At 41.1% G+C, this 17,990-nt stretch overlaps 1 protein-coding gene and 2 long non-coding RNA genes across 4 annotated transcripts in view; 1 reads left to right on the top strand and 2 right to left on the bottom strand.

Moving 5' to 3' along the window:
• aqr (aquarius intron-binding spliceosomal factor) overlaps positions 1–12,313 on the bottom strand; it is a 47,706-nt gene extending 35,393 nt beyond the window's left edge. Inside the window, exons 1-16 of the mRNA XM_079369557.1 lie at positions 12,156–12,313; positions 11,679–11,792; positions 10,463–10,519; positions 10,178–10,218; positions 10,038–10,073; positions 9,765–9,885; positions 9,508–9,648; positions 8,671–8,739; positions 8,410–8,510; positions 8,198–8,274; positions 7,284–7,348; positions 4,940–5,056; positions 4,722–4,835; positions 4,486–4,589; positions 1,731–1,833; positions 83–203 (exon numbers count right to left, since the gene is read on the bottom strand). Of these exons, the coding sequence (XP_079225683.1) occupies positions 83–203; positions 1,731–1,833; positions 4,486–4,589; positions 4,722–4,835; positions 4,940–5,056; positions 7,284–7,348; positions 8,198–8,274; positions 8,410–8,510; positions 8,671–8,739; positions 9,508–9,648; positions 9,765–9,885; positions 10,038–10,073; positions 10,178–10,218; positions 10,463–10,519; positions 11,679–11,765 (1,354 nt within the window). The 5' untranslated portion in view covers positions 11,766–11,792; positions 12,156–12,313. The remainder of the gene's footprint in view (positions 1–82; positions 204–1,730; positions 1,834–4,485; positions 4,590–4,721; positions 4,836–4,939; positions 5,057–7,283; positions 7,349–8,197; positions 8,275–8,409; positions 8,511–8,670; positions 8,740–9,507; positions 9,649–9,764; positions 9,886–10,037; positions 10,074–10,177; positions 10,219–10,462; positions 10,520–11,678; positions 11,793–12,155) is intronic.
• Positions 12,314–12,382: 69 nt separating this feature from the next.
• Positions 12,383–13,750, top strand: LOC306840338. Of its 2 annotated transcripts, none has more exons than XR_013781316.1 (3): positions 12,383–12,454; positions 12,704–12,744; positions 13,627–13,750. It is a non-coding gene; the product is annotated as an uncharacterized lncRNA (long non-coding RNA). The 2 variants fall into 2 exon arrangements; XR_013781317.1 differs by having other exon boundaries at positions 12,426–12,629; positions 12,704–12,748; positions 13,632–13,750.
• Positions 13,751–16,805: 3,055 nt separating this feature from the next.
• On the bottom strand, positions 16,806–17,984 carry LOC306841000. The gene is made up of 2 exons (XR_013781416.1): positions 17,719–17,984; positions 16,806–17,550 (listed from the first exon to the last, which is right to left on the bottom strand). It is a non-coding gene; the product is annotated as an uncharacterized lncRNA (long non-coding RNA).
• Between the last annotated feature and the right edge of the window lie 6 nt (positions 17,985–17,990).

The following is a 17,990-nucleotide window of genomic DNA, read 5'->3' on the forward strand; positions in this document are numbered from 1 at the left end:
CTGAAATTAGAACGAGATTTTTGTCCAGCGCACATCGCCTCACAAAGCCAAGACAATCACATTCCACACAAGCAAGACCCACCTTCCCCTGAATAGTACTCCGTCGGAACAATGTTCTCATCCCAGATTATCTTCTCTGTTGGATAAAGGGGCATCTGGTTAAGTTGCTCAATCTGAGAGATTCTGCGTTCATGGCGGGACACCTGTGTGTGTGTGAGAGAGAGAGAGAGGGAGAGAGAGAGAGAGAGAGAAGACACAGACAAAGAGGAGTTCAGTTAATGAACAAATGGATGGCCTCCTCAGTGTATTATATCTGGAATTCGTAAAAAAGGCCAGCATCACTTCAAAGTGCCACGTGTGACACTTTCAAATGTCTTATTTATTCATCTAGTTGTGCAAATACAAAGAACATTCTAGAGATAAACATCCCGGTAAAAAAAAAGAAGCTTCAACAGTAAGGCTGCGAATCAATGGGGACCTTAAGATATAATATAAGGCCCATGATATCGACATTATAAGCTTACTGCTCTCATTGTTAACGTGCAAAACAAATGTTCCAATGATACATCACGATGTCTGATTGGGCGCATCACATGAGTCAAAATGAAAATATATCACCATATTGATTTGTTCAACCGATGGTCATGGGTTAAAAAACATAGACTGTAAATATTAAGACTCAAAGTCTGAGTGACGTCACCCATCTGTTACTGCAGGGGATTCTGGGGTCTCATCGGCGGCGGCCGCCGTGCTGGAAATCATGTCCCACCCTAACTTTCAGGCCATCTAATGATGGACTAGGAGCTGGTCAGGCATGTTGGTTGTTGGGGGGAAACCTCAGGCCCAAACAAATGAGTCCCCTGATATGGTCTCCTGCCTTCATATCATGTGATAGTTATGAAACAGTTCTTCCCCTTCGCTTCTTTTAGAGGACCTGGGGAGGGTCTGAGTGGGTAATTGTAAGTAACTGCTGGGTCGCCATGCAACAACCACTTTGATGAAGAGGTCTACTGCACATGTATGAGTGTGTATTGGGGGAGACAGCTGAGTCAAGGGTCCTGTAGTTTGCTGGAGGGGTTTAAAAAAAAAAACATTTGGAGAACAAGGGAAGGAGCACCTGGGAGCACAATCAAGCTTCTCTTAGCTTTTCAAGAGACACATTAAAAAACAGACATGGGGGGGGGGGGTTTGAGGGTCCTCTGTCTCATCAGCATTGCGTTCAATTCCGCCCGAGTCCCACAATCCAGTAATTGGATTAGAAGGCAAATTCAAGAGGGAAGGGGACTGAAGGATGCTAAATCTATTTCAAGGTCAAGGTCCAATGAATGGCTTTAAAATGAGAAGACACAAAAAGCGTTCATGCAGTAATGCTGACTTGGCTGTTATTGTCCAGGGCAATTAACTGTTTTCTTCCAATGTGTGCAAAGGTGCAACACTAATAATTATAGCTCATTGAGTATAGTGAACAAAGTGCTCTCAGTATTGTATAAAACTTCACAGATGTTATCCAAAAAATTCAGAAGTCTCCTGCGTTGAATAGAGTCTGGGATATATAACTGAATATATATAATGTATATAAAAACGAGCCTGTCTGGAGACTATATTTACAGGATGTGATCAGTTACCTAAAGGGGATGTTACTCGACTATTTAAATCAAACTACATTTCTACAATCGGGATTTCACTTTTTAAATGTCTATGACAAAAATAAAAAGTAAGATTTTACTCACCAGCAGCTCAAGGAGAACCTCCTTCTCATAGGTGGTGTCTTGGCCTTCGGAGAGCTCTGGCAGCAGACACAAGTACGAGGCCACCCGGTGGAGGGTATTGGGACTGCAGATAAAAACGAGAACTGTGATTAATCAAGCTGCAAAATAAAAAAAATAAAATAAAATCAGCTGTCACTTGTCTACAGAGCACAGCTCCAGTGACTTAAATGGCTGAGATTAAGAATCTTAAAGTGACAATGTTGATGTTTACTCCTATCACAATGATATCTAAAGCTTGAATCATACTGTATATTATGACTCTGGTGCATTGTAATTATAGAGAGACAGAGTGTGTGGGTCCAGCTTCTTTTCTGGGACACTACCTCCCTTCTGAGAAGATTTCTCATACATCAACGGCAACTCCCCCAAATGTGTGAAGATACACGGCCCTGTCAAATTCTTTGCTCTTGTTAGCACTGCAGCACAAAGCAATACTTCTGTTTGCTTTGACGCGGCACTCCTGCGCTGTCAGCATGTGTGTGCTGAGGGGCACTGATGCGACAGGATTATGAAAATCAAAGCACGTCTTCGTCTGAGAAAGCTGAGGCACGGCTCTCTGCATACAGACCTGTTTTAATCAGGTTGACACACTGTGACAAAGGCAGGCTCCTGTACACAACCAAGGACAGCGACTGGGACACGCGGTGACGAGCCTGGACAGCCACACGTGGTGCTGACTGACCGCGCCTGTGCCTGTGCATGCATTCTGCTACTTGTGATGCTTCACTTGGGCAGTGGGGTGGGTTGGGGGGGGGGGGGGGCGATTCTGCTAATTCTGCAGTCTGGTGGCCCAGTGGATGACCTGGCATTGGTCATGTGGACGTTTCTTCCCTTAGCAACAAAATAAAAGCAGCACAACAACTCACTCTGAGTAATGAAGATGACTGGAGCAGGTCATGACTGACAGGGGAAGGTAAGGATGAGGACTCTAGTAGCTAGTCTACAGTAAGTTTACTGAAAAGCATGACGGCGGTCGTGTCCTCTGAAACAGCCGTTCATTATGCTCACGTGTGACCTAATTACTTGGGCTAAATTTGTGTAGACCAACCAAAAGATGAAACATCACGAGCCCAATATTTTTCTCTTGCATTAAAGGAACAAACACCCAAATCAGATGAAAAGCAGGTTCTTTAAGCTTAATCATATTTTATCCTTTTATCCAATCAAATTATATTGTAAAAAAAAAAAGAAAAAAAAAAAAAAGAATAATTCACAGAAAATTTGATTTGATAAAATCTTAACACCCTTTCCAGTGACAGGCCAGCGCAGAAGGACTAATCCACAGAACTAATTACACCCATTATTTTGACATCTCCAGTAGTGATGCCTTTCTTTCATTTTTGCTTGCATTTCACAAAGTCTCTGCAAACCCTTTGATCTTGGAGTCAATTCATTATTTGGCCCGGAATGACACTCAACACGTTTTATGTAACTGAAAGTGTGTGTGTGTGTGTGTGTGAGAGAGAGAGAGTGGGTGCGTATATGTGTGGGCAAGCTATGCAATAATGCTACGTTTGTGTGTTTGGGGGGACTTAGCAGATAAATTCAGAGCGGCGGGTGACTGGGAGCTTAGCCCGTGGGTAGCGCAGCTGGAATAAACTGGCATTAGCGCGAGTTGTTTGGATGAGAAGTGCCTCGTTAAATCTGATCGGCATATTTGGAGTTACCCAGGAGCTGCTTTGGTGACAGTTCAGAGTAGGGAACAATACAGTTCCTGCTATATTCAAAACCTCTAATTCTGGGGAAAGAAGCCGAGCTTCAGGAAAACATGAAATGGTTCAGCTATATCTTTACCTGATTGAGCTCAGCTTGCCTCTGCCTGACTCAAAGAAACTTAAGAGTGGCTTTTAAAGCATTTATAATCCACTTGAAGAGCTAAAAAGAGGTGATGATGAATATATCAAAATCAACTGCAAAGAAGAAATTCATGTTGTTCCAACGCGGCACCTCAAAGCAAGCTTGACAAATGATGATTCTTTAAACAAACAGATAATTACCTGCTAACAACATTTGAGGGTGTGAAGGGGCCAACACAATATGTTTTAATGACCTTCTACAAGTCTGGGTCAATAATTTAAGTGTTTACATTATGATATCAACTGCCAAGCAAGGCTACAAACCTTGAAGTAATTACAAACTGCAAGCAAATCAATGCCTTTTTATTGCCTTCACACGTGTGTACAAGCTAAAAATCCACACACAGGCCATTCATCAAAGTGTGGGTGCTTTTGGCTCTTTGGCAAGCTAATATGATCTGACAAACACAGCTGTTCAAAGAGTTTATTCTCAAGCCACTGCAAATCGATTAAATTAATGAGGCGTGCTTCTCTCTCTGGCTGCTACCAGCTGCCTGTTCAAGGGCTCGCTAGCTGCCATTTAGCAGGGAAGTCAGGCAGCAACGGCGCTGCTGACGCTACACGGGAACACAGACCGTCTGCACACCTTGAAATACAGTAAATACTAGTTTGTGACCCAGAACGGTAAAAAGCAAAAAAAAGGGTGAGTCAGCTTTCTGTAGGTTTTTTTTTTATGTTTATGCTTAAAGGGAAGTAGTCCAGTTAGCATAAAAAAACCTATGGTGCTACAGAATCTGAGAATTAACAGGTCACGTTAATTCAACCCCAGCCATTCTTCACTTTGCACCACCTCCGTCTGTGCATCAAAAGCTGCACGTACACTTGTTCAATGATGATTCATTCGGGAGGCTGCGATATACCTGAGGTGCCCAAAGTGTTTGGTGAGGGAGTCTCGAGTGTCCACGGCTGCCACGTTGGCCAGAGCGAAGTCTTGCAACTCTGGGAAATGAGCGAACGCCGCCCTCTGCAAGACGGAAAGAAGACACTCACACCAAGATCCAGCAAACATTTCATTTTGAACAACTCACTTCAATCATTTTTTGGGGGGAAAAAAATAAAAACATGATGATGGGTTTGGAAATGTTAAGTGTTTTGCCTGCAGGGAGAGGATTCTGTCATAGTGCAGAGTTGTCATCTCCTTCTCCGTCAGTGCATTTCCTGTCTGGTCACTGATCTCAAAGCCTGTGTAAAACTTCAGCATGTCCAGCAACTGCAGGAATGATACGATAAGAAATCCATGAAGTGACAAAAGAGAACAGAGGCATCCTCGTGTGTTTTCATTCGCTCCCTCGTGTTTTCTCGTGCGTTGGGTACCTGACAGAAGAGGTGTCCCTCCTTCTCTCTCTGGGTGAGGCTGGACAGGTGGCAGCGCACCATCAGGTGAGAGTCGTCTAACACTGTGTTGAACCACCGCCTGGTGGGCAGCAGGGCCTACGCACAAAAGGACAACAGGTTGGGTTTTTTTTTTAGCAGGAGATCAGATGCTCACAGCTGTGGCTACATTACAAACTCTTACAGTTCTCAATACAACTGTCCGATACTTCTTCACCATTGATTCAAAGGAATTTGATATGTATGAACAAACACCTCACGGGGGTCCCAAGAATCAATCACTCGTTACATTTCCCAGCATCTGGACCACAACTGCCCATACACAGTATTGATGCATGGTCTTTTTTTGGTCTTACGGTTGTTTTGAAACACGATAGAACGGCAAACTGGGAGATGTAGGGAAGACAGGCAGGGGAAAGAAAAAAACTAAAACAGGGTTCATGTTCTATAGCTGTTAATTATTTGCTTGTTGCAGCGCACGAACATGACATGGCAGCGGAGAGGAAACCTGTCAAAAGGAGATAACAGGGCTGCTTTACTCAGAATATAAGAAAGAAAATCCTGGACGTGTTTGTGAACTGACAGCCAGCGTGAGAGAATGACTTGAGCAGAGTTTAATCTATCACATTTAAAGGCTGAAAGAGAAGAGCTACGAGGCGCATTGTGAGTATGAAATGGAATACTAAATCGCAAAACACCCACATAATGCAATATGTATTATTTCACTCAAAGGACGCTGCTCTTCAAAGACAGCTGGGGCAGCAAGTGAAACCTAAACAGGGATAACGGATACCGTCATATCCAGCGGCCATCTTTGATCTGAACACAGTCGTGACAGGCTGCGTGAAACGGGCCTGATAAACGGGGCTCTGTTTTCCCTGCATTCATCACAGAGTGGAGGTATGGATTTCAGGCAACGGAGGTTTTGGAAGAGGATAGCGCTGAAGGACAGGAGATGTCTCCAGAGACCGTCAGCTGGCCGGGCCCACTCGCCGCTGCCAGGAACAGCCAGGCTGGCCTGTCAGCAGGCAGCCAGATGAAATCTATTGAGCTTCCCCGTTAGTAACCGGAGATCTGCACAGGCAGCAAGAGAGAATCTCCAATGTGACATTGTGTCTTCACTCAGAAAGACAACCTCACTGCCAAGATTCTATTTTCCCCTCAATGGGTTTCTTCGCTGCAGATTTTGGACCATGCATAAGTAACGTCTTACGATGGTTCTCAAACTATTCACAAATGTTCAGATCTCCAGGTTCCACCATAACAGCCACCTGGACTTTAGTATCTGCTGTGACGCTCGACTAGGCGCCGCACAAAACTGTATCGATCAACCAATTTCAAAAAAACGTCAACAGTCGCGTTTGCTCTCCGTGCTCGCCATCGCAGCTTTGCTGGTCAACCATCTTGGCGGAGGTGTCGCCAAACAGCACTTTGTTTTGGTTACATGCCGGTGCTCAAAGGTGACGTCGACTGGATCAAAAAAGTCGCACGTTCTACCTTTAACAGAGTTTTGAAAAATCTTTGTGATTAGATGACAGTATGTGACTGCAAGAAGTCAAACAGTTAGGTTTTATTGTCTACTTATTTTAAAGAGAAAAGCAACCAGAAAGCTGTTTGTCTTTTATTATTATTTATCACCTTTGCTGCTGTGCACTGCACCTACAAGACATTTGTCTCACATGTTTATACATCAGCAGACAAATGAACTAAAAGTGTGCCGCCTGAGAAGTAATCCATTGGTCCATGGTTTTAGATTTAAATTAAAAATGGATAATAAAATAAAGCAACAGTACTTTTTGAATTGCTGCTTTAATTAAAGTTGGGTGTTTTTGAACAGAGGGGAACTGGGTTTAAGGTCAACAGACTCTTTAGTTTCACCTTTTAATCTCAGAAGCCATCTTCCTTTCAAGGACTACAGTTTCATAAGCGGCCCGGCTCTGCAGACGGCAGAGACAGCAACACAGTGGGTGGAGCTGAGACTCAACATTTATGTGCTGTCTGTTGACCTGAGTTGGCTATAAATGTGAAGGACACAAAAAAAGGCAAATGAGCTCTGCAGAAAAAGGTTGTCTACACGGCTTCCTTCATCAGGATGACTTGAGTAAGCAAATCCACTGAAGCCCTACACACTTGTAGTGTGCATGCGAGGTGGAAATGAATGTCTGATGAGACGGTGTTAAGACTGAGTGGGTCATCGTTACTGAATTTCCCCCTGAGGTGAAATGAAGTATTTCCAATTCTGATCTTAAACGGCAAAATTCCAAATGACGCAATCCCATCCAGAGACAAGGTGAGAATAGGACCAGATTAGACAGATGTGCCTTACCTCCAAATCAATCATGAGCTCAATGAATCTCTCGCAGTAGTGTATTTTGTCCATGGTTACAGCCCCTGTGGAAAAGGAAGAAGGTGAAGACAGAAGTGAGCACTTAACAGATAAGGAAATGATGTCAGCGAATATTTCAACCTGACAGACCTGCAGAAATGACCACACAGAAAAGGGGAATGTGAGATACGTCGGGACGGTTGAATCTGTCATGACCACCGAAAAAGAAGAGGACAAGCAAACGCCTATGGACACCGCCGAGGTGCCATGCTGTGAATGTAGAGTGTCACGATAAGACACTGCATAGCCGGCACGGCGGCATGCTGGGTCCTCAGCCCTCATTAGGCATGTGAGTGTGTTTGTAAAGTTAAGGATTGCAGCACGTATTAAGAGTGATGCGGATCGTGCTGGGCTTTAGATCGTAATCTTCTCTGTCAGGTTTGAATTCCACCTAAACACACATGTTCTGTTTTTAGCATTCAGGTGGGCAGGCCTCTATGTCGGACTGCATTACAGCACAGAAGTCAGTGCCGGTGGCTGTGTAGCAGCTGGAGCACATGCTCCTTCGGCATCTGCACGACTCAGGATTTAATAAAAAGAAAAAAAAAGAGGGAGCAGTGAAACTTAAAGGGATGAAAAGAGGGGGGGGGGGGGGGGGGGGGGGGGTTTAGGTTTTCATGTGCAAGCTCTGGAGAGTTTAACTACATTCATTATATATGGGAAGGTAGAGAGCATATGACAGTCCTGTAGGTTCTTACTCAGTATTTTGAGCAGTCCCATTATAGAGGCGCACATTTTTCATTAAAATAGGATCAAGATCAGCGGATTAGATTTTTTTTTCAAAGCAGTTCCATGGTGTACACGACCACATTATAAAATCCCTGGGGGAAATAAATGTATTTTTCTCTGTTTACCTGATGGCGGAATCGACATTAGAACTCCAAGAAACTTTTTAATGAGAGCTGAGAGGAAAGTCCTTTCTTTTTTCGCCCTGAGGAAAAAACACATATGGAAAAAAATAAATAAATAAAAAATCTTAGAAAGAAATCGATTAAACAAAACAAAAATGTACTTGTCTGTCTGTATATATATATTTTGAAAATGTGAGCTTAGACGATTGTATTACTGCTCAGCTGCGTCAGCATCCATCTGATCAAATTTCTTCTTGATTAGATTCCAGAACTTCTGCAGCTTTGGGACTTTTTTCAGCTCATGTTGGAGTCTGGACTGTAAACGGGACAAAAAAAAAAAAAAGGAAAAAAGGGTTAGCCAAATTTCGAAGTATTGTCCGAGCAAGGAGTCAATTTTTTGACATTGTAATCACCATATAATACCTTATAATCACCAGAAAAAAAAACATAATAAAGATTATAGGTTGACTTCTTACTGGTAGGAGGCACATCCACATTGGAAGAGAGATGAGCTGCTGCACCTGCTCTCTGATCAAATCCACCTCCTGAGAGAGAGAGAGAGAGAGAGAGAGAGAGAGAGAGAGAGAGAGCGAGAGAGAGAGTGAGTTGTCAAAATGCACTGTGCATGACAGATTTTTATTACACTTCCTCCCATGATAAAAGTCTGCAACTAAAATATTTAGAGGCCTTTATAGGATGCAATCAAAGTGCAGCAGGCTATCGCAGCAGATTTTCGAGTGAGACATCTGCAGTGCTTCCCTGTGGTTTAATGCGGCTGTGGATGATACAGATGGGCTGGGAGCTGACCCAAGCACTAGTGATTGATATTTTACTGCCACCTAGTGGACGTAGGGGTTAAGTGACTTCATGAAACATTTATCACGACCAACAAGGCATTACCTACATTAAAAGGGAAGACACTTATCTAAAGCAGATTTAGGAAAATAGGGTTTGTTATCGAACATTTTCATGTAAATTCCAGGAGGTTTTATCAAAATAAAGAACGTTAGGATGTAGACTTCTTCTCTTGGCTTATTTGACAGACGTCGCTTCTCCGTCCTGGACACAGATGTTGTTCACATGAACAAACCACAGTATAAATAAACCAACTTAAATCGAGTGAAGCCTGAATGAACAACCCAAACGGTTCAAAATACAAGTTGATTTTCTTCCCGTCATGTCAGTATGAACATGAAAACAAACATCTTTAACGACTCAACAAGCAGCAGCAGAACACCTTTGGATTCTGGGAGATACAGTACATACTTCTCCATTGAGTCAAAAACATCAAACTTCAGTGTAGTGCTACTTGCCAGACTGTTGAAACAGTGATCCAAGAAAACCAGCAGCACGGTTTGTTCCTTCAGAGTGAGACCAGCATCTTCCCCCGCCAACACGGCCTCCATCACACATTTAAAGAAGAACGGGAAGTGGCTGGGCGCCCTCTTGAATACCTGATACCAAACAACAACAACAACAACATAAAAAACATGAAGGGAGCTAAATGTGTTGAAGAGGTGAAGGATCAGTCTTCTAAACCGGACTTGGATCAGGTTTTTGTATCTCATACCTCCCATGCTGGAACATTCTCTCTGAACTTTTCATTGACGATGCAACATATGGACATGAGGAAGGCATTACTGGACACCTCAGGAGTGTAGTTCACCCAAAGGTAGTTCTCAAGATACTGGCTGAAAATGTAGAATAAAGATGTATGAATATCCACAAAGTGGTTATGAAGCTTCTTAGATAGATACTTTATTGATCCTGAGGGAAATTCAAGATGTACAGTATATGACTTTTGGTATAAAATGACAGAACAAGAGGAAGTCAAACATCCTACCTGAACTCAAGCAGCATGATCTTTCTGATGGCAAACCTGAAAATGGAAAGTTTTTAAGACAACACAAACAATTTAGCAACATCTGGAACCAAATGAGACAACACGGCAGCTCTGAGCTGAAGATGTGTGGATGTACTCACTTGGACATGATGATCTCTTTTTTATAAACATCTTCCATCACCTAAAGCAGCACACAAGGAACGTTCAAAATCACAAGAGGATTAGGCAACAACAACAAACAAAAAAACCCCTGGGGGAAATAATAACAGGAAATGATTCAAAGACATTTGGATTGGAATCAAAACACATTTTGACTTTGACTAAGACTATAATTGATACAGATGATAAAAAAAGATGCGCTTAATGAGTTGTTACAGTACTGCAACAACCCAATGTACGGTTTTAATAGCCAGAAGATGACTCACCTTAGGGTCAAAGGGCAGTTTGTTCTTTGCATGAGGAGCCCAGTATTTATTTGCCAACTGAAACGATGAATAAAGAAAAGATGAAACACAAACGTTCACACATCCAAACACACAAGAGAACCGACAGGAGATCACTGAGCAACAAGAAAGCTGGTCGACATTATGGTAAATCACAGCGCTGTCCTCGTCTGCTAACCACTCGTGTCACGTTCTGCCGTTCAGATACTGATGGCAGAGGAGGTTTCTTAAAATGCTCAACTGTACGATTCCATGGATACACGTGAAGCTGCTCAGGGTCGAGCGTGGCCAAGTGATATTATCAGCCGGTGTTAGCTTGTCTAGTGACTACAGTATCTGTAGGGGCTATATATATATATATTTTTTTTTTTAATATACCTATTAATTTATTCACTCATCACATAGCATGTCATGTAAGTATCATTGTATTACAGCAGCAGTTCTCATTCTGACTGTCACCAGCAGAGTAGGCTACGTAGATTACAAGTATCATCATGACCCTCCACATTGATGCAGTGATGCATGTTCTTGCAGTGGTTTTCTTGTTGGTTGACCCTTTGACTACATTAAACTGTATATCTGTTCCAAGTGTTGGATAACTGCATTAGAGGGATCAACAAAATAAATATCTATAGGTCTCTATCTCAGGTATCCCTTTTTTTTCTCTTCCCAATAACGATATCGGCCCCAAAATTCTGTATCTGCCAGGCCCTCTCAAGGCACTGGCAGTCTGGTTTTAAAGATAAGCGACTCTACAACTCAACTTACATGCTGGTGAATGGTTGGAAACATGAATGTTCATCCAAGGTGAAATACCAGTAAGTGAAGAAGCATTCTTGATTCTCTCTCTCCTAAACTATAAACCGGTTCTTGTAGCGTTTAAGGAGCACTCGCCTCCAATAAAATCACAAAACCTGCCTCACATGAAACCTGTCTGATGTGGAACTGCTGGACACCCTTCAACCCACCTACTGTAAAATGTTTCACCAGCCCAATAAGGATGGATCCTTATTTACGTAAAGGCCTCATTCTGCTTTGCAGTAATTTCATAACTTCATCAACATGGGCATATGAGAGAAAACAGGCTTTGAAACAAACCAAAAGCCTCAACGTTTGTATAGACTGTTTCTCCAGAGGGTCCTTGTCCCCATAATCACCAAGATGGGTATTTCTTAGCTGATTAAGTAACACATCTTACCTGTGTGACATATTCTGCATTGATCTGGGACACTGAAGGCGCTGCAGCCTTTTTAGCCGGCGTTTCTTTCTCTGCTGTGGCCATCATCTCAGGCTGCAACAATGACTACAAAGGCTGTCAGACGAAGAAAGAGGAATTGTAAAAAGGTTGTAAACCAAAAAAAAGCTACTTATTCAGATAAAAACAAAAGGTTTTAACTTCCGTTTTTAACGTGAAACCTCTACAAAAACAGCTAAGAAAGTTAGCGCGCTATGTGAAGCAACCAGATAACACAGAGGACGTTTGTGATTACAAATATTCTAATTTTTAATGTTTTTTTTTTAACCTATACTACATTGACACAGGTCCTTCATTTTCCTCCAGTAAGTTTCTTTTCATATAGAGTAGCAGTATAGTAGTAGCTCAAGTTAATGTTAGCTGATTGTCGTAATCAGGTAAGATAACAAAGAAGCACTCAGGAGATAGTTTAGAACTTACCTTTAGTGATAACGTAACTGTTTAGGTCAGTGTAACGTAAATAAATGATAATGTAAGCTCCCAAGCTTTATTTATATTTCGACATTAGTTTCGCTGGTTACGCATGTACACAACCAAAACGCGCCGTGTGCGACTGACTTCCTGGACGGGTACGTCGCGAAATTTGTCCCCGGGTACAAAACACGTATGTTCCGTTCCTCTTTCAAATTCAGGAATGTTTGTGTAAACTGGTTCTAATCTTGATAGTTAACTCTCTAGTGACCTGGTAGACCACGATCTCAGGTGGCGAACTGCTTCAGGTAAGATCTATCTGTAATTAAAAAATTTTTCCACGAAAATCCCTGGAAAACAAATATTGTTGAGCGTGACATTGTTGTGAGAGAAGGTGCAAAGATGAGAGGTGTGTTGCTGGAGGAGAGCAGAGACTTCAGAATAGAGGAGATGTTGCTTCAGAGAGGCTTTGCAGAAGAACAGGTACTTACTTTTATGTGGATGCATTTCTCAATTCATTTTTTTTAATTATTATTTTTGTCTTCTCTTTCTCACAGTAAACAGAAGATGGAGAGGATGGACTTTTCTAATAACGGGGGTTGGTTGACAATTGCATCTGTGATAATTGATGGTGTGCAAGACTCTTATACATGTGTCACAATAAACAAAAAATACAAAATTCTTTTCTGGAATATTCAGTGTTTCATCAAACATTTTGATCCCACTAACATTGAAGAGCTGCTATAGGACTGTTAACAAGCACGGATGAATACACACTTTTCCAACTGGGTGTAATATCTAGCCTTATAAAGGCAAGGCAAGTTTATTTATATAGCACTGTTCAGACACAAGGCAATTCACAGTGCTTTACAGACATAGAAACAGAAAAACATTAAGACAGAGCTTAAGGAAAGAATGCAAAATATATCATTAAAAGACGGGGATGAAAGTGAAAAAAATATAAAATATAAAACGATAAAGCAACTGCACTGTTAAAATAAGTAAAGTCAACATTTCTTTAAATCTTTATATTTGCATAAATATTTTAAAAGCAACTGGGGGTTTTTTGACCGACAAGGGACAAATATTAAAGTAAGAAAATAATGGTAATGTGTGTTTTATATCATACATGGCCTTTAAGTTATAAACACCTGTATATCCTGTTTTGTGTTCTTTCTCAATGCAAAACAAATGTTTTTGTTTGATTTAATACACATAAAACAGAATCACACATTCATATTTTATTAGTGTACTGATCACATATTTCTTTGTTCTCGTTGCTCAAGGTCACTGCTTCTCCTGTTTTGGCAAAACAGTCAGCACTGTGTACCCCTCCGTCTCCTGTTTTTGCACAACAATCAGCAGTTGTACCTCTCTGTATTAGTCCACTGCCCAGATAGCAGAAGACAGTCCCCTGAAACTATCCTTCATGAAACTGTCTTTATTAAAACTCTTGTTTTGGTCGCGATCTTCCTTTTAGATAAGACGACACAGCCTAAAAATCTTTCAACTGGTGACCCCGATGTGATGTCTGATTGACAAGACGAGTCTGAAGTTAGGACCATGTGCGGTGGAGTTGGCGGACTTTCAGAGGGGCCCCAACTAAAAGGTGAGCAGAAAACCTTTGATATAAGAATTTCTGTTATTGGATAATCTAAATAAAATTCCCCTCTCTCTCTCCCGATATCCATATCTTTCCACTTTCTCTCTCTCTCTCTCATAACTGTAAAAGGAGGATGGGAAATTTCATCTAAGCTGGTATATTTCTGACAGTCAGACCCAGAGAAGGGCGATGGCCCTTACAGCACAGGTAAGGATGTGTTGTTTTTCATGAAATGTGTTAAAGGGTGGCAGATTGACGCACAAATGACAACTTTTTGACGTGTATATTGACATCGTAGAGACTTCCCAGGGAAGACTCGAATTTGTGTAAATATCATGTGTGTCAATTATATTGGGAACAAAGGTGGTAATAGGTAACTAGTGGGATATACACTGTGAATTAGAAATTAGGGTGTGGTCACTACGGTCCGAATTCAAAGCCGATCCGAAGGATCTAAGATTGGAGGGCCCGGACTCTCAAATTAGTTGAGCCTAGAAGCTTGGCCTTCACTCCTTGATCGGTAATGAATCATCCAACGTATTGGTGAGACATTATTCGGACTGAATTGATTCACATGTGTATGATCTGTTTGACCCTCACATAAATGAATAATGGCAGAAAAAGTGATTGAAAAGTGGGAGGATGGAAAGCCCAGCATGGTGGTGTTGGCATTGCTTAATAATAATAATATCAAAAAGAAACTAGTAAAATAAAAGTACTGAATTGTTGTATGTAGTATTGTTATTATTTTTCCAAAAAAAAAAAAAATCTCTAAATGTTGAAAACTAAAGTAAAAATTTTGTCAATGTTTATACATATTTTTTTGCTCTGTTAAAAAACTCTTTAAATATATTTTAAGCTATATAATTTTAAATTTAAAAGCAATTTTTTCACAGTTAAAAACCAACAAGCAAAATGTCTTTTTTGTTTGTATTTAATATTTTAAAGCGATTGCTGCACTGTTAAGAAAACAATTAACATCTTTTAAGATATTTTTTTTAATTTAAAATCAATTTTTTCATAGTTAAAACCCACAAGTAAAGTGTATTTAAATCTTTGTATTTGTATTAGCCAGGGGAAGGTGGTCCACAAAAAGGCAACAACGCTGAATCCTCATGTGGCCAATCTCCCTTTTTTTGGATACTAAGAATGCTCAGCTTCAACACATTTCTTATGTTGTCAGAGCAATTTTCAGGGGTTTTCATGAAAATGTAAAACTTCAACTGTCAAGACCACATTCTACAGCTTTAACATTATTTTACAGTAACAAATTGTTTAGTAGAAACAGATCAAAGGCAAGTCTGAACAAATGGTTCTTCAGCTGCTTTTTTAAATTGTCCACTGAGTTTACAGCTTTCTATTCTGGTGGAAGATGGGTTCAGAGTTCAGGAGCTTTGAATGCAGATCCTGTCTCCTTTAGGTTCTAGTCTTGTACAAGGAATCGCCAGCGAACCTTGATCGGGGAGGACAGGAAGAGAATCTCGGAGTCTTGATGTTGTTGTTTTGTTTCGGAAGTTGCTGGAATGCTAAGAAAGTTTTAAAAACTTTTACAAGAGTTATATACAGTACTAGATTCGGATTTCAATCAGGAGCCAGTGCAAATGCATGAGGATGGGTTTGACATGAGACCTGCAAGAAGATTTAGTCAGGAGCCGAGCAGCACACTTTTGAGACTCTTGTAGGTGGTTTAAAGAACAGTTTCTAAGAGAGATGAATAGAGAGTTGAGAGTCCAATGCATGGACAATCATCTAGTTCAGCTCTTGATACAACCGGTCTAAGTTTGGGGAGGTTCCTTAAATGATCAAAAGAGTAGTGAACCAGTAGTGAGCCAAACCTTTATCATGCTGGACCAGAATCAGAGCCTGGCCTTTGAAGGCACCAAGGTGACACAGGGCATGTTTAACAACAGAAGATATGGATCCAAGACTTATGACAGACACATATTTGCTGAAGCAGATTGAATGACAAATCATTTTAAAGTGTGTAACCACATTTTTTTTTTCTAAAGCTGTTAAGATGTGAAGACATATAGCTGAATTGTTTCTCCATCAGAATGGGCAAGGCCTCCAATTGCAAACATTTACGAACAAAATTGATAATAGAGAAGAGGACTAAGATATTTGTGGGAAATTAGAAGTTGACAGCTTGAATTTCCCTCGGGATCAATAAAGTATATATCTATCTAGCTTGCATGTTATAAAATTGCATTGTTTATAATGACCACTAGAGGGCAGCAGACACCACACAATAGCATAGCGTGAGAGGCCAGTTAAGTAAAAAGACAAAGTTTCATATAATCAGTGCTGCAACCATACAGACATGCTTTCACTGTGTCATCTGAAGAAAACAATACAATATGAAACATAAAGGATTCAAACATGAACACAAACAAAACCACACTCACTGAGGCAAACAGATCACAATGTCAGGAGGCGTCCTGTGCAACGTGGCTGCTCCTGAGCCCTGCTCGCCTACTGTAGCTCACTGCTGTGGGGAAACAGAGTCACACACATCAGCCTAGTTAGCCTGGAGGAAGAACACACAGTTAAAATCCATGTGCAAGGCCACAATGACAAGGGCCGCAGGCTGGTACACTGTGCACAAAGGACAACGGTAGCCACAACAGCCAGTTTGTTTGCAGAGCGGTTGCAGGTCAGCTTGGTCGTGTACTGAGATTTGACGAAACACATGAGAAAACTAAATGTCACCCTGTCTTTATTCATTTTGTGAGGAAACACAGTGGTAAAGACCCAAAGAAAATGTGACTGCCACAGGCCTTCACATTGCCTATGATTAGGGTGTGATATTATAAGCATGGCTTTGACTGTGTATGTATGAAAAAATGTCTGCTGAAAGACTGAACGCTATATGCACGGTGATGATTTGAAAAATGTGAGTGAAGGGTTTTCACAAACTGAATGTTAGTGGCAGAATGTCTTTGTATAAACTGAAATGGGAATGAAGCATTATGATGTGTAGTTACACGTGAAACCATTTGAATTTAACTGATTCACCATTAGGAGAAAATGGCATCAACATTCCACACGGAAACATCTTCCAAATATGGAACTTTAATAATTAAGTTCAATCAAGTGGTTGAGTTTAACTGAAGTACGTTTCAAAAGGTCAATGCACGATTTAATCTTTTATTGCAAAACCCTGTATTTTCAAAAACAGATGCACGCTCAGAGAATTTTTGTACGGCGTCTCCGCTCAGAGCTGCATTTGTTACAAATGATCAGAAAAAAAGAGACAAAGAAAAAAGTAATCTGACAACAAAAGTTATCTTGCACGAATGTCTTTAAGTAAAAAAACAATGTGGCTAATCCAAGATGTTTCATTGCTATAAAACAGTGATATATAATCAATAAACGTGTTATTGTAACCCAAGTATTGCAGTAATCAATTCAAAGTACCCTCACACTGTATTTGCGCCTTTCTCAGGGTAACATGTTTTTATTATACACACACTGTATATACATAGGGCATTGTTGCACTCATAAATAATTGCTTGTTTGTGTTTTGCAACCCTCAATACAAGCTCTTCAGGCTCTATTGGCTGCCTCTATTGTTCAATTTTTGATAACAACAATCAAAATCACATTGGGGTGAGTGAAGATCAATAGCCCACTCCGCTTGCCCGCCATCACAGGTGCGATCAAGAGAGAAGCCCGAGTGAAGATGCATTCCACCTCAGATCATCAATATGGTTCATGATCTCTGAGAAAAGAAATGTTCCAGGAGCAACGGTTAATAGCGTTATTTTCCTCTCGCGTTGTTAGACTGTGTCCATTGACACCCTCAACACACACACACACACACACACACACACACACACACACACACACACACACACACACACACACACACACACACACACACACACACACACACACACACACACACACACACACACACACACACACACACACACACACACACACACACACACACACACACACACACACACACACACACACACACACACACACACACACGCACACCCTGCAGCTAGTGTCCCTCTTCTATTAACCAGTTTGCCTTAGAATCAATAGAAAACATAAAGAGGCTTAATCTTTTCAGGTGCTCTGCACTGATTGCCTATTACACAATAATAACACACCTTGAATCCCACGGAGCATGAGAGGGAGACACACATCCACACTCATTACACACAGCAGTCGCACAGTAAATCTATAGGTTTACAAGTGAACAGATGGTGTCAGCGTTGGCGCTAGGC

The sequence above is a fragment of the Symphodus melops genome, assembly GCF_947650265.1.
Source record: "Symphodus melops genome assembly, chromosome: 19".
NCBI lineage: Eukaryota > Metazoa > Chordata > Actinopteri > Labriformes > Labridae > Symphodus > Symphodus melops.